General features: G+C 37.7%; 1 protein-coding gene across 1 annotated transcript; it reads left to right on the plus strand.

Moving 5' to 3' along the window:
• The first annotated feature begins 6001 nt into the window (after nucleotides 1-6001).
• LOC117568378 (uncharacterized) lies at nucleotides 6002-7401 on the plus strand. Its single transcript, XM_034248985.2, has one exon. The coding sequence runs from the start codon at nucleotides 6138-6140 to the stop codon at nucleotides 7194-7196; it is 1059 nt and encodes a 352-aa protein (XP_034104876.1). The 5' UTR covers nucleotides 6002-6137; the 3' UTR covers nucleotides 7197-7401.
• The last annotated feature ends 7599 nt before the right edge of the window (nucleotides 7402-15000 follow it).

The raw sequence follows: 15000 nt of genomic DNA on the forward strand, positions 1-15000 counted from the left end.
AAAGAACAACAACAATGGCAACTTGAAATAATAAAGCAAAGCCTAGCTAAAGGTCTCTTTTGGTCCGCAAGAGAGTGGAAGTGGAAGTGTGAGACGGAGACGGAGACCGACATGGAGATGGAGAGAGAGAGAGGGTTAAACCAGCAAACGCGACAGAGAGAAAGAGCGAGGGGAAGACAAAGACCAAACATTTAAAGACCGAACCGTGTACAAACAAACAAGGGCATCCAGTTTTTTTTATTTTTTTTTTTTATTTTTTGTATGTTTTTTTTTCCAGCCCAACCTTTTTGAAAAATCAAAACAAACGAGCGTGGAATGGAGGAAACAACGCTAAACGTAAACAACATAGAGCACACCCCGCAGCGGCAACAACAGCAACAGCGACAGCGGCAACAACAACAAGAGCAAAAGCTGTTGTTGTTGTTGAAGCTTAATCCAAGTCCACAACTCGCCAGCGGGAGTAGGTGTAACTCCGGTAGTTGCCTGGTCTGGCCTGACTTGACTTGACTTAGCTTTGCTTGGCCTGCTCTGCTCTGGCTCTGGCTCTGGCTATGACTCTGGCCTGGCCTCAAATATTCCTCAAAAGACAACGAGGAGAACCAGTTGGGCCAGTTCCAACTTGCCCACTTACCCTCTCTCTCACTCTCTCTCTCTCTCTCTTCCTCTCTTTGAGTCTTTTTGTGTTTTTTTGCTTTTTTGCATTTTTCATCATCATCATAATAATAATAATAATAAAAGAGCTTAAAGATCAACATGTGGCGATATCGCCGCACAAAATACGAGTATTCCTCCTCAACAACGACAACAATAGTAATGTTGCAATTTAGTTGTTGCTGTTGTGGCAAAGTTAACTGCACCGTCGATAAGCAACATCCACCTGGTTGTTGACTAGAAGAGCAGGTAAACATAACATCCACCACGGATGAGTCATGATTATGATCGTTTTGCTAGTTCGTGATCGTTCCGGAACTGCAAATAGTGCCCATAAATTGGCGCTAGTTTGATTTAGTATAAACAAGAACTGCGAATTTATAATTAAGATCTTAATTAAGCATAAACCATGAAACGCAGATCTTGTTTACTTTGACTTATGGAAACTTTTTTGGGCAACTATCAGCGGGAGTGGAGAAGAGAATGGTTAAAAGAGAACTACATAATAGATTTGCCGATTAGCTGTAATATTAATAAATCTCATACAAAGAGGTTGTTTTTATTTCAGAGATAATCACTCTTGTCATGCTGTCCAATCACTAGTTCAAACTAGTTATAAACTAGTGGGCAGCAGTTAGTAGTAATAGTTAATAATAGAGATAATTAAGAGAGTGCTTAATTTACATGTGAAATAACTAGTTTATTATTAGACACATGTTACTTTCATCACTAGATAAATATGAACACTATTGTAGGTAGTCTGAATTGATTAAATGAAAGCTTCCTTAATCACAGCACTTTAAACATTATAAAGTACGCTTGAAGAGAGTAGTAAACAAAACATTTGTGCGATATTTTATTAATTTCGGTCTTACATAATAATATTTACACTAAATTTAAGACCGTACTAAGATTTCTCCATTTGCAGCATAGTAAAATAGAATAAACCTAAAATCATGACTAATGCTTTCGAAATGCCGATTAGAATCTCACAAATGAAATAAGCCCAAAAACAACGAAGGATTCTTGAGTTGAAAAGGTCGAGGATAAGCCGAGATAAACATGGTAAGCTTAGGGAACAAACACCAATCACAATTATTGAGCGACTCGGCTCTCGCATAGTGCCAATATATCATTTAAGCAACAGAATGACCAACAGCGTTGTCAGCCGGGAAAATAGCAAGGCATGGAGAATCGAAGGGAAAGAGGAAAAGCGACAAAGCGGGAAAATTGGAATGGAAAAAATATCAAGCCCATGACCTCAGCTCGGTTAGCAACAGCGTCAAGCGGTCAAAGAGGCCTCAACGTCTCTGACGAGGGGTAACTGAGCGAAGCCCTACTACAGAATGTGTGTACGGTGGATAGGGGACAGGGGGACATCAGGGGGAGGTTGAGAATACATTGTAAGAATAACGAAAGCCGAAATGAAAATATTTCATCAAATGAAAGTTAATCATAGAAACGCATTCAGTAGATTTTACTGAGAAGCCCCACAATGCTATCAAAATAAGTAAAGCAAAAGACACCCACATCTTTGAAGCACTCCTCCCCCCCACCCCTCTCCCCACTTCGCACTGTTGTTGGTTTCTCTGCCATTCTATTCTTTAAACAATTTAACAAATGCCACAACGTCAATTGGAAGGCGTTCGAAGCACGTTCGTTAATTAAATTAATTGAAGCGTCGTTCCTAAGCGCGGGCGAAGCAACAACTTATGATGAGCCTCCCCACAAAGATCCAAAAGTGAAAAAGAAACAGAGAGAGAATGGAAGAGAGAGAGAGAGCGAGAGGGCTAGCTGAGTACTGACCTACAAGAGTCCGCCACATAGCAATGCACTCGCCTTTAAGCATTTTGTATCGAAAGCAATCGACAGAATCGTAACTGTCATCGTCATCGTTATTCGTTGATTTGCTCTAATGTTCGCCTAATGTTTGTCATAAAAAAGATAACAGCAGCGCCAATACAACTTCTTGGCAACATAAGGAGGATTAAATACCCTACAAATTTCAAGATTCATAATGTACGCAAATTGCCAGCAACTTTATTGAGTTTAAAGTTATAGATGCCTTTAGTAAAAGTTTATAAAAAACGAAAATATTTTTCCATTGTTAGTTTATAATTATTGTTGACATATGCTTTTATTCTATTTAAAAATTTTTATATTTTCCAAGACTCAATTTTCGAGATTTGTATTAAAAACTAATACTCTTGCTAGCAAAAATATCTGTAAATTTTTCATAATTATAATGCACAAATCCTAAAAATTGCATTTAAGATAAAAAATTAATTTCAAAGTTTTAAAATAAATACTTTAATTGACTAAATATTATTCTTTTGAATGTCATTAATAAATTAAGATTTGTCCTTTCTTTATTTTTTAACACGTTGCACCCTCTGTGTCAAGTTGTGCATACTCTTTGTTAGGGTATCTGAAGTAGCACAGTGCCAGTGCCAGATGACAGCTTCGTTGTTGCAAGCTGATGCTGAACGTTGATGTTGATGTTGAACGTTGATGTCGATGGCAATGTTGTTGTCGATGGCAGCATAAATTAGGCACAAACTAATTAAATGCGTTTCAATTGAAGTTGCAACTGACAGCAGACGCTGCCACATTTGCTGCCATCGGTGTTATTGCAGCTAAAGCTGTTATTGTCGGGCTTGAAATAATGAGCTGCGTACTCGCATGTATGTATCTGTATCTAGCAGATACACGTACTCAACGTCGCGACGGTCCAAACACGTTCAGGTTCTTGTCAATAAACTACAATTCGCCAGCCGCGCGAAGCACTCTTTCTTCCAGCCAATGAAAGATCGAGAATAAGCGAGGCAAAAGGTCTGAAAACTGTTTGTAATTATACCCTGTAAACATTAAAAAAGCGTCAATTAATGGGTGCTTAATAGCATAAGCTTTATCGATTTGCAAAACGCACATTATTAGTGGCCATTATTATTATTAAAGTAGAAATACACATGGCTTTAATGTTGATTAAACGCACTTGGAAAATATAAAAATAGATGTTTTGAATTGTTAAAAAATTACTTAAATATGCAAGAGTGGAAAATATATGAGTACATATTTAATAGATTGTGATTTATTGAAGCTCAAATACATCCCTATTTATAGTATGTATTCAAAGCGAAGATATTTGCTATCTCAGCAATTCTTAATCTCTTAGAAGTGCGAGATTACGAGCTGAAAACACTGCTCAAGTTTCATTTAATGATGCTGAATCACTTAACAATAAATTGATAGAATTAAAAGTATTCTCTAAAACATTTCTCTACTTAAACAACTAGGTTAAATACAATCGGATTGCAAGTCTTAATGCTCACTTAAGAGTAGATGTATTAGGTTTTTCCATATCTAGCTGTGTTTTTTTTGTTTTTGGGGAGGGAATTTATTAGTTAATTTCATTTGGCTGATTGTAAATTTTCCAAATGACTATTTCATTGCCTACTTTTCACTTGCAAAACTTTTCCGCTTTTGGCAACAATTAAAAGCGCTGACTCAGCCGTTGCAGTTGGTCTGCTACGAATTGCTTGGCAACAGTAGCAAGAGCAGCAGGGCCAAAGCGTCAAATCAAATATGGCCAAAACGGAAAGTCAGCCAAATGTCTCAGCCGGCTTGAGGGCCAACAAACTTTTACCCTAGAGCCGGCAAGTCTAGCAAGTCTCTCAAGTCTCTGCCTCTCATGCTCTCTCATTTATCTATCTCTGTCTCTGTTTATCTCTGTGTGTTTTGTGTGGATCATAATGACACACATATCGTCGGAGTGTACTCAAACGAGTAGAGACATAATTACCGAACCCAAAGCTGAACCCAAGCGACCAAAAATGATCTCCGGCTGACAGCTGACGCTGTTAGCCAGACCGTTGACTGATTTATGAAAGACACTTTTGCAAGTCGCCCAACTTGATTTTCGAGAAACCGTTACGGGCCTCTGCGCTCAAAACAAGTGTCTCCGTCTGTCCGTCTGTCCGTCCGTCTGTCTATCTGTCTGTCTCTCTATCTATCTATCTCTTTGCCTATCCGTCTAACTGTCCAACTGTCAGCAAATCTTTTGTCTGTCTGCATGCTCTTTCCTAGGCTATTTGCACAGTGCTGTCATAAGTATTTTGACAGCTATTCATATAGAAATACTATAATGATCTATTGTTTGTTTGCAAATTTAATGCAACTGCCTTTGCCATTTTTCTTTTTGTTATATTTTTCTTTATTTCAACTAAAGTTTGCGTTGTGCTTGAAATGTGTTAGAGTATTCAAAGTGCGATGTCCGTTGTTGGCTTCGCTTAGTTAAAGGTTTTTCTCAATTTGGTCTATTACACGACGACGAATTGAAGTGTTTTGTTGTCTTTTTGAGCCATGTTTGTTGCCAAGCGCACAAATGGCTCATACACAGACACAAGACTCAAGACTCAGAGTATCTGTGTATACGCTTACTTATACATCCGCCTCAACTCGCCTTCTCTTACGTCTGAGCTTGGGCTTTAGCTTTTGCTGGTGTCTGGCCAGACCGGTCGTCTCTCTGGCTGGCTGGCTGGCTGATTGTTCAGTTGCTCAGTTTGTTTGGTAATCACGATCGCCTGATCTTTCAGCTGCTTTCAAAGAGTGGCCCAGTTGCTGCCTCTTGTTGCCGCTTGTTCGCCGTTGGCTGCCGGCTTTCCGCGCAAGTCTAAACTTAATTGTCGGCCTAATGGCAATCTCTGTCTCTGTCTCTCTCTTGCTTTTGCTCTTTCCCTCCTTTGGCCCCCCTCGAGAAAACAGCTGATGACTGTTGCCTGATGACTGCTGTCTGATAATGATGAGTAAGCGCTTTTAATGCCAGCAAAGTAACGCTTTGAAAGACCAGAAAACAACCGCAGACACTATTTGAATTCATGTGGCGTTTCTTTACCAAAGCATATAATTATTTGCAGACAGAGCGACTATCACATCTAATAGACTCTATAAAACTCTCGCAATAGAACTCTCGACACTGGCAGTCAAATCTTTAATATTTCAAAACTGTTTGGAATACCTGATTCGCTTTGAGTTTACGGTTTATTCTGACTAATGCTGACATCAATTAGAAAGCATATAAGCATTGTTCAACAACTAAAACAAAACAACTAATTTCCTTATATGTATTAATTATTAATGTTCAATATCTTTATAGAGAATTATTCCATGTAAAGTTTTGCAAGTATATTTTAACGAATCGGAATTTTAATATCAAAAGTTTTCTCATCTGTATCAGCAACTAACCACTGAAGTCCAAAGTATTGAAAAGTAATAGCTTCATTCTAGCTTCAGAATGTTTTTTAGACAGATGAATAAAAAAACACTCAACTTATGAAGCTAAAACTCTGATTTAGAATAAACAAAATACTGCCAGTGTTTGAGACTTTACATTTATTTTGAAAAAAAACTCAACTTGCTAAATTAATTGCCCAACTTTTATTTAACCAAACTAAATTGAAATTGACTGTGGCAATTTATTTTCCACTATGCAAAGAGGCGCTTGGCCAAAAAAGCCAATGACAACGTCCAGCACTCTGCATCCTGGCGATGCTGCTGACGCAAAGAATCCTAAAAAATGTGGAATCCTGCAAAGCACACGTTGTCGCTCCTACAGAGAGCAGCTGCGGAGCACGCAGCGAATGAATATTATACATGGTTTCTTGGTCCTCGCGGCAGCAGCGACAGTGTTGGGAGTGCTATTCTTTCACGGCATGGAGCCGGCATTCGGCAGTGAGATGACTCAGTTGCCACTTGAAGGTGTCACGCTGCAGTCGCTGTGGCTTGGAGTTGTTGGTTTGCTGGGACTGAGTGGCAAGCTGGAGTCTGAGCAGGAAGATACAATGCGTGCCTTCTACTGCGAGCAGCAGCTAGACACGAAAAGAATCTTTCGCCAGATTGCCAGGCAGGTGCTCAACCAGGAGCATGCTCTGGCTCGCTTGGAGCGACTCGTCCAGAGTCCAAGGAACTTTAAGGCTGTGGCGCTGCTTGGGCCACCGGGAGTGGGCAAGAGTTTGACGGCCATGGGACTGCGACAACAGTTCCCCTGGCAGGAGAACGTCCACACCTATTCGTGGAGTACGTATGTGCCAGATGGAGTCAAGAAATTTCACATGATTCGCAACTTTATGGATCTTCTAAAAGATTGTGGACAAAACCTGATCATCATCGACAATCTGTCCGCCTGCGATTATGGCATCGTGCCCATTTACAACAAGGTGTTGCAGAAACGAGAGGGCGATCTCAATGCGGCAGCTAATCAGACTGTGCTTGTCGTCTACATCTTCGATCTGGAGATGGAATTCTACTGGCAACAGTATGAGCTGCTGCATCAGCTGCCCGTTGATGTGACCATTGTAAACTATCAACCCTTTGGACGCCAAGAGTTATCGGATTGCCTGCACCAAGAGATGCGCCTCGAGCAGCGTACTTTAGATAAGCGAAGAGTCTTCCAAATCCTAGATGATGCTATGATGAATGTCCAGTGCAATGGCTGCAAGGGACTGCGTGAAAGTGTCCTTCAATATGGTCAACACAACGAAACATGACTTTGGATGTTGCTCTTGATTTCTCCTTGTTTCAAAAATCAACTGAGTGTTATTAATCAACATACTCTACAGATAGATAATTGATAATAGATAGTATATAATAGATAATAGATAATAGATAATAGATAATAGATAATAAATAATAGATAATAGATAATAGATAATAGATAATAGATAATAGATAATAGATAATATATAATATATAATAGATAATAGATAATAGATAATAGATAATAGAAAATAGAAAATAGAAAATAGAAAATAGAAAATAGAAAATAGATAATAGATAATAGATAATAGATAATAGATAATAGATAATAGATAATAGATAATAGATAATAGATAATAGATAATAGATAATAGATACTAGATACTAGATACTAGATAATAGATAATAGATAATAGATAATAGATAATAGATAATAGATAATATATAATAGATAATAGATAATAGATAATAGATAATAGAAAATAGATAATAGATAATAGATAATAGATAATAGATAATAGATAATACATGGTCTATCCATTTGAATGGATTAATCTAATTCAAGGAAAAGTATACTCATATTTGCGGTCTGTACACCTTTCGTCTTTCGTCTCTAGAATAAACGATGCATGCTTCGGCCTTAATGAAGTTTCTGCTTCTTCTTCTTCCACACTCTTATTCAGCTTATTCCGATGGCTCGGATCTTGAGTGAAGAGCAACGCAGCTGTTGGGCGAACTGAAGTGGCAAAGTGAAGTGTGGCCCATGCAAATGACAAGAAACGAGCACTGTGTGATCTGAGAGGGGATTGCTGGGTGCAGGGTATTCTGAAAGGGTGTGCAGAGCGCTTACATTACGCACAGTTCAAGTACTGAAGCTGCTTAGAAATATTTGTCTATCACTCGAAATTCGGAGGTTGCTTCATCATCATCATCAACAGCAGCAGCAGCAGCAGTACATCACGGTTTCAAGTGCAGGAAAAGTGCCTTGGTTTTGTTTTGGTTTGTAACAAAAGTGAGACATCGTTCGATGATAATGATAATGATGACGATGACGATGTCGATAATGATGAGCATAATAATAGTGATTACTTATACTACATATTATATGAATTGTAAGGTCGTCTGCTTATCAACTATCGAACAGCTGTGAGTACTTTAGAAACCTCTTCACAAAATATATTATGGATAAAAACACAACTCAAAGTTGCTGTAATGAAAAGCAAAAGTCAACAATTGAATGTGCTAATTGAATGCAGTTTAATTTCAGCAATACATATTTTCACTCCTTTATTTAGCACAATTGTAATTAAATTCAAGTGGAAGTCGAATTGAATTGAATTGAATGAATACAACGTAGTGCTAATATGATAATTTTGATTGATTTGAAATTAAATTAGAATTGAATTGAATGAAAACGACGCATAGAAAAGTAGCAAAAAATAAGAAAAAATCAACTATATGTATATTTTTTCGATTAAATAGTTAAAAATAATGGTCAAGAAATTACAAATGAATCGATAATTGAATAACAAATTAAATACGTTTAAAATTAAAAATAAATATATGTTTTAAAATTTTAGTAATTTATATTTCTCAATTTAAATGCCATTCATTTAGCAGTCAATAATTTACGCTATAAATAATTAAAATTCTATGAAAATAAATTAAACAGATTTCATTAGCCATAAATTCAATGGTTGCACATACAAAAAAAAGTCACTGTAAAGAGTTGATCAGCTTGCGACAAAGCTCCCCAACAGATGCCCTCTATATGTCATTTTGTATCTGTGTATCTATTGCAATTGCACTGAGAGTATCTGCAAGTTGCGTACGTATCTTGAAGAGTAAGGCAAAGTGCATACACGTTTTTTTGGGCGCAGTGCTGTGCGTTGTGTTGTGTTGTGTTTGTGCATCCGTCAGATATGGCAAAGCCCAAGAGCCAACAACCGCATCGAGGACAGACCCCACCGTACCGCCGTCCCCCTCCCTCCTTCAGTCGACTGCCAATTTGCAGTCGAATGCAAAGCGAAAACGCAGCCAGCGGCGTTTGTAGTTCATGAACGGCCAGCGAACTCAGCGCGAGTGCAGCGCAAGTTGATAATAAGATACAACTATACGACTACGAATACGAATACGTACCATATAAACGAATACGAATGCGAATACGAATAGTTTGTTGTGGATGAGACGATTGCGGGGACTGCGCCTATCGACAGCTTGCAACATGCACCGGTAATTTTTATACCCTGCACGCATTAAGTGGCCTCAATTGGGTATGCCACAATCGCGATCATTTAATCAAATTGATCACTTTAAAAAGATAAAATTTGGATTGAAAAGATCATTGCAAAATTGAAGTGTTGTCTTCTGTTATAATTACAGGGTATCTTTTCCATCATCCAATGCCCTGTTCATTTCTTGTTTTTTAGTTTTCATTTTATTTTTGTTTTTGGTTTTGTTTGCGATTTTTTTACTGACTGAGATTGAGTCGTTCGGCTGGTCACGTAAGCACCGATTCCAACTGCGATTTGCCCAATGTTGTTTTTGTTGTGCACTTTTTGTTTTTCGGTTGTTTGTTGTTGCTGCTGTTGCTGGGCCAGTTGCATAAGCCCCTCAATTTGATTTTGGCAACGCGGAAGATACGAGAGCCTGAGCCTCAGCTTCAGCGACAGCCTCAGCCTCAGCCTCAGCCTCTGCCTCAGCCGCAACCAAAGCCAAAGCCAGAGAGTTAGCATCTAAACGATTTTGAAACCATTTTGCGTTTTGCTTTGCCATTCGGTTTAACAATGCAATTGCACGCTGCCTTTCAGGAAAATGGAAAATGCCAGTCTGTCGGAGGCCTACAGGGATCTCCACGCGAAACGTAATTTTCGTTGTAATATTTGTTAGAACTATTGAACGAATAAACAACCTTAACTAGCAAACATTTTAGCATTCCTAAAAGTTTAGTAAGTAGGTAATGTTCGAATAAAACGATGTAGTAGTTTCATAGTCATGGTAGATAACCTGAGATAAGAATCTGAACTGCTATTTAAGTGTTTTCAATGCAAGTGTAGGTCAGATCATCAAAATGGGTTGAATGCTTATACTATATAGTGTTGTCTTATTTTTATTTGTTTCATCTTTATTTACTCAACTCGAGTTTCTCAACAGGTAATAATCCATATTGGTTTATTGAAAATAATCTGTATTTATTATGGAGCAGTCAATCGATTTTGAGACTTATTTATTTTTTCATTTCCAGTCTTATTAATAACACCATTAAGTTCAATGAACTTTCAATATTTCATTAAATAAATTTACACCATATTTATTCTTCATTTTTTAGTACATTCGTAAATTGTATATTTTTTAAAGTAACATATAACATTTGTTTATAGTAATAAATTTTAATTTTTTTTTATAATTACTCTCTTAATAAAATTTTTGATTAGAACCATTTTTGCTGACAATGTGATATACATATTTTGTACTCTATAGTATATTTCAAGTGTAGTACAATGTAAATATACCAAATATAGCCTTTGTGATATTTTGGTATATTTGGCTATATAAATTTGGTATATTTTAATAATAATAACGCACTTTATTTGGTTTTATTTAAAATCAGAAGCGGGTATCTATTTCCTACTTATGAAATACATATTTAAGTTACTTTTAGTTACATATAAAATTTAATTTTAATTTTCTCAAACATATCTAAGACATAATTATTGGCTAATTTTGAAGATAACTTGAAATAAATTTCGAATTTATTTAAAAAGACTACAGATACTTTCCTTATTATGTAGATCTCTTCTTATTCTTCTTTGGAGCTAGTTAAAAAATACACAATTGACAAATAGTTCATTTCATGTTTATCATTGATTGGTTATCAGAGAAACAAATGCAGCTTAGCGATAGACTTTGTCATCTAGCGAAGTATAGCGAGGCATAGCTAAAGCGAAGCCGTTGTTTTCCCATAGAATTACCACCAAATGGAAGTCACTTTTAGCATATAAAATACATCAATTGTGGCCTCTGTGTGCCACTATTAACTTGTCTTCGGAGGGGGACTTTCAATATCTGCTAAACTGCCGCTTGGCGTGCAGATCTCTTAACTTATTTTCAATGCTTGCTGCAAATGTTGCGACTGCAACTGCGACAGCGATTGTGACTGCGAATGCGAGTGCGAGTGGAAAGTGGAGCAAACGGTTTCCTTTATGGACGAGCATATAAAATTTTATGAACCATTTATGGCAAAGCGAAAAGGAAAGAAATAATAGACAGAAAGAGAGAGGGAGCAGAGCAGAGCAGAGCAGAGCAGAGCACATACAAAATGAAATCAAAGAAACACATAATAGTAAAGTAGCAAAAGGAAAAGAGCAGAAGACGTCGAAGCGGAATAATAATGCGATGACAACAGACTCGGAGTCAGAGTCAGAGTCAAAGCTTTGGAGTGAGAGTCACAATAAGAGACTGAGTCCAAGGCAGCGGCAGAGAAGTCTCAGAGTCATAGTTAGAGTCATCCAGTCATGCCGTCTCCAGTCTACAGTCGAATCGACCAAATGGACGCAGCATTGCAAAAATATTATTATGATTGCAACTGCAGTTCCATCTGGATTGAGAAGACAAAACACGAGACCGGAGAGAGAGAGAGAGAGAGAGGGGAGGGGGGATAAAATGGTAAAATGGGGGCTTCGGTCAGCATAAACAATCACACGCTGAGTGCGTCGATGTTGCCGCTCCACAAAATGCCATAAATAATGAAAGGAAGCTGCAACGCAGCAAGCGCTGGGTTGCGCCACGAACCCGGGGGCAAGTATAGTTTTCGAATGATTTGAAATGAATGAAATAAATTGGTTGCCACGCTGCCATGTTGCCACGTTGCAAGTTACTAGTTGCAAGTGTGCACAGAGCGACAGTAAATGCCACATACACTTGCTGCCACAATTCTCTGCTCTGCTGTGCTGTGCTCTGTGCCACAAGCTGCCGCAACACCAGAATGTGTGGCATGACTCTTCCTAATGCCTAGTCATTGGCCACAAATCAAAGTAGCAAGCTGTCGCACTCAAAGCGCTGCGTATTTGCATGCCAAAGTATGCTTATAGTCGACGAGTAGATACTCTGTAAGCGTTCGGCAACAAAAAGCTATGTTATAAATTATTCATTTCATTAAATATGGAATAATTGTTAATTATGTAAGGCATTATTGAAAACTAAAGCTCACTTTATACCAGCTTAATATCAAAGGGTAATTTTAAGGTTAATGTTATTTACTGTAAAAGTTGCAAATGAAAAAGTTGCTGATGAATGTTTTTTCACTTTATAAGTCAAAAAGCATAAAAAGAAAATGTTTCAAATTTTGCAACTAAACTGAATTTATTTGAAAATACATTTCCCCTTTATTAGTATGCATCTCATCAGCCTCATTTAAAATTATGTTGTGAGACAATGTACAAAATTAAATGTTACAATATTCATTTAAAACATAAAAATGGATTATTGTTAAATATTTTCTACATAGTTTCTTTATTTAAAATATGCTACCTTCTTAGTAACTTCCTTAATACTTATTTTCTTCACATCATTATATTATATTTTTAATATATTAAAATATCACTCTACATCAAGTAATCAACAGATTTATAATTGGGAACTTAAACAGTTTTTCTTTTTTTTACATTAAGAATTACAAAAGTAAATAACAAAATACTTATGAATATATAAATGTACTTCAAATTGAGCGCTTATTATGTCAAACAATGAAATTACTTGACCACAGTCAAGAAGAACTAACGAAACATAAGAAAATATAAACTTACAGATACTTAATAAAAATTCATTCTGAGCTATGTCTTTGTTTCTCGCACAAAGCTTTGAAAAGACACCAAACGATAGTTGTGCATTACAGTCAAGGAACAAGCGGAGTTATTTATGTGATTGTTGAAAACTTACAACCAATTTGGGTTACTGTAACACACACACACACACACACACATAGCCAAAGCGACAGAAAGTAAGAGAGATACTGTAATAAAGAGAAGGGGTAAACTGAGGAAGGGGAGTTTAAATTTAAGGGCACGCTGCAGTCGTAAAGCAACAGAGCATATGTGGAGTTGGTAATTGTGCAACGGCTGCAACAGTTGTAGCATTAATGAGGAGCCAAACAAGGCAACAACCACACACACACACACACACACACACACACACACACACACACACACACACACACACACACACACACACACACACACACACACACACACAAATAGACGTACGTATTCGTAGATACACACATGGCGACAAAAAAGATACATTTGTATCTACAAGCTGGTATGTCGCATGTGGCTGTGTTGGCTGGGTGAAAAGCGAATCAATCGCAACTCAAATAAATTAAAAGAAATGCAAGGCAACCCACATTGTGGCACTGTGTGTATTCGACTGACTTTGAGTCTTTGGCTTTGATGCAAGCAGCAAACCAGCAGCAAACGTGCAACGTGCAACATACATTGAGCGGCGGCGACTCTTGCAACTCGCATGAGGAGACAAAATAAATTAAAGCGACGACAAGTCACAAGGCAGCAAGGCATCAAGGCAGAAGGCAGAAGGTAGATGGTAGATGGTAGAAAGCAAAGGCAAAGGCACTTTCAGAAATTAATGGCACGACCAGGCAATTGATTTAAAACCAACGACAAAACAGAACGAACCAAACGAAACCCAGCCAGCGATCTACTAACCAAGCAAACCGAACGAAGCAACTCTCTGATAGATATTAAAGTGCAGATAGCTGAAAACAACAACAGCAACAACAACAACAGATACGCATTACTCAGTGGTGTGACCCAAGAGGAGTATCTCAGTTGCCCTAAATAGAACGCAAAAGAGTAACGAATAAAAGCATGAAAATCACCGAAAAACATAAAGAAGAAAAATCATGAAACATAACGAATCTTTTTACTGAAAACAAAATACAAAAAAAAAAACACAAATAAGACTAGCTTAACTTTCTCTTAAAGCAAATCTAGTATTTGTTCTGAAGATGAATAAAATTAAATCAACATTTGAGCGCTCCCCTTGAATGTCGATGCCACTGCGTCGCAACAAATATTCTGCACAAGGAGGCTGGGAAAATGATTGGCAAAGACTATGAAAGAAAGCTGCGTCAGTTGTTGTTGTTATTCTCGTTGATGCTGTTGGAGTTGGTGTTATTGCTGATGTCGTTGCTGCTGCTGCTGATGCTGCTTGGCTGCCTCGCATCCGTATCCATGAGATACTCGCACATTCAGCCAGCTATTTAGTCGCACAAATGTTTCTAATCTGTGCCGCCAACTGCCAACTGGCCGATAAACACATCCCATACCCAATGCCATTCCCACTGCCAATCTCATTCCCATTCCCATTCTCATACCCCAATCGAGCATACCCCATTGCTCCTCCAAGCCACCAACAACCATTCGTATTCGTATTCGTAGTCGTATTCGCATTCGCATTCACATTCTCATTCACATTCGTACCTCGTATAGTGTCAGAGCTTTGTGCGTGTTGCCTAGATTAAATTTCAATTAACACCGCAGATACACTCGCACAGCCATTACAACAACAACCACAACAACAACATGAGGCCGGAAAAATATGGCAACGGCGTGCGTATCTGTTTTTCAATTAGATTTCGCATTAATTAAAAGACGCTGCCCAGACAAACAATATTACTAAACTCGATTGCAGCACTACAAAGTCCAATCATAGCCACATTATTAGCTATATTACGATATTCATTGCCATTGTATCGTTACGATATGTGGATGAAATTCAAATAATAAGAGTTCGTTTTAT

This window comes from Drosophila albomicans, chromosome 3 (assembly GCF_009650485.2).
Source record: "Drosophila albomicans strain 15112-1751.03 chromosome 3, ASM965048v2, whole genome shotgun sequence".
In the NCBI taxonomy this organism is placed as follows: Eukaryota; Metazoa; Arthropoda; class Insecta; order Diptera; family Drosophilidae; genus Drosophila; species Drosophila albomicans.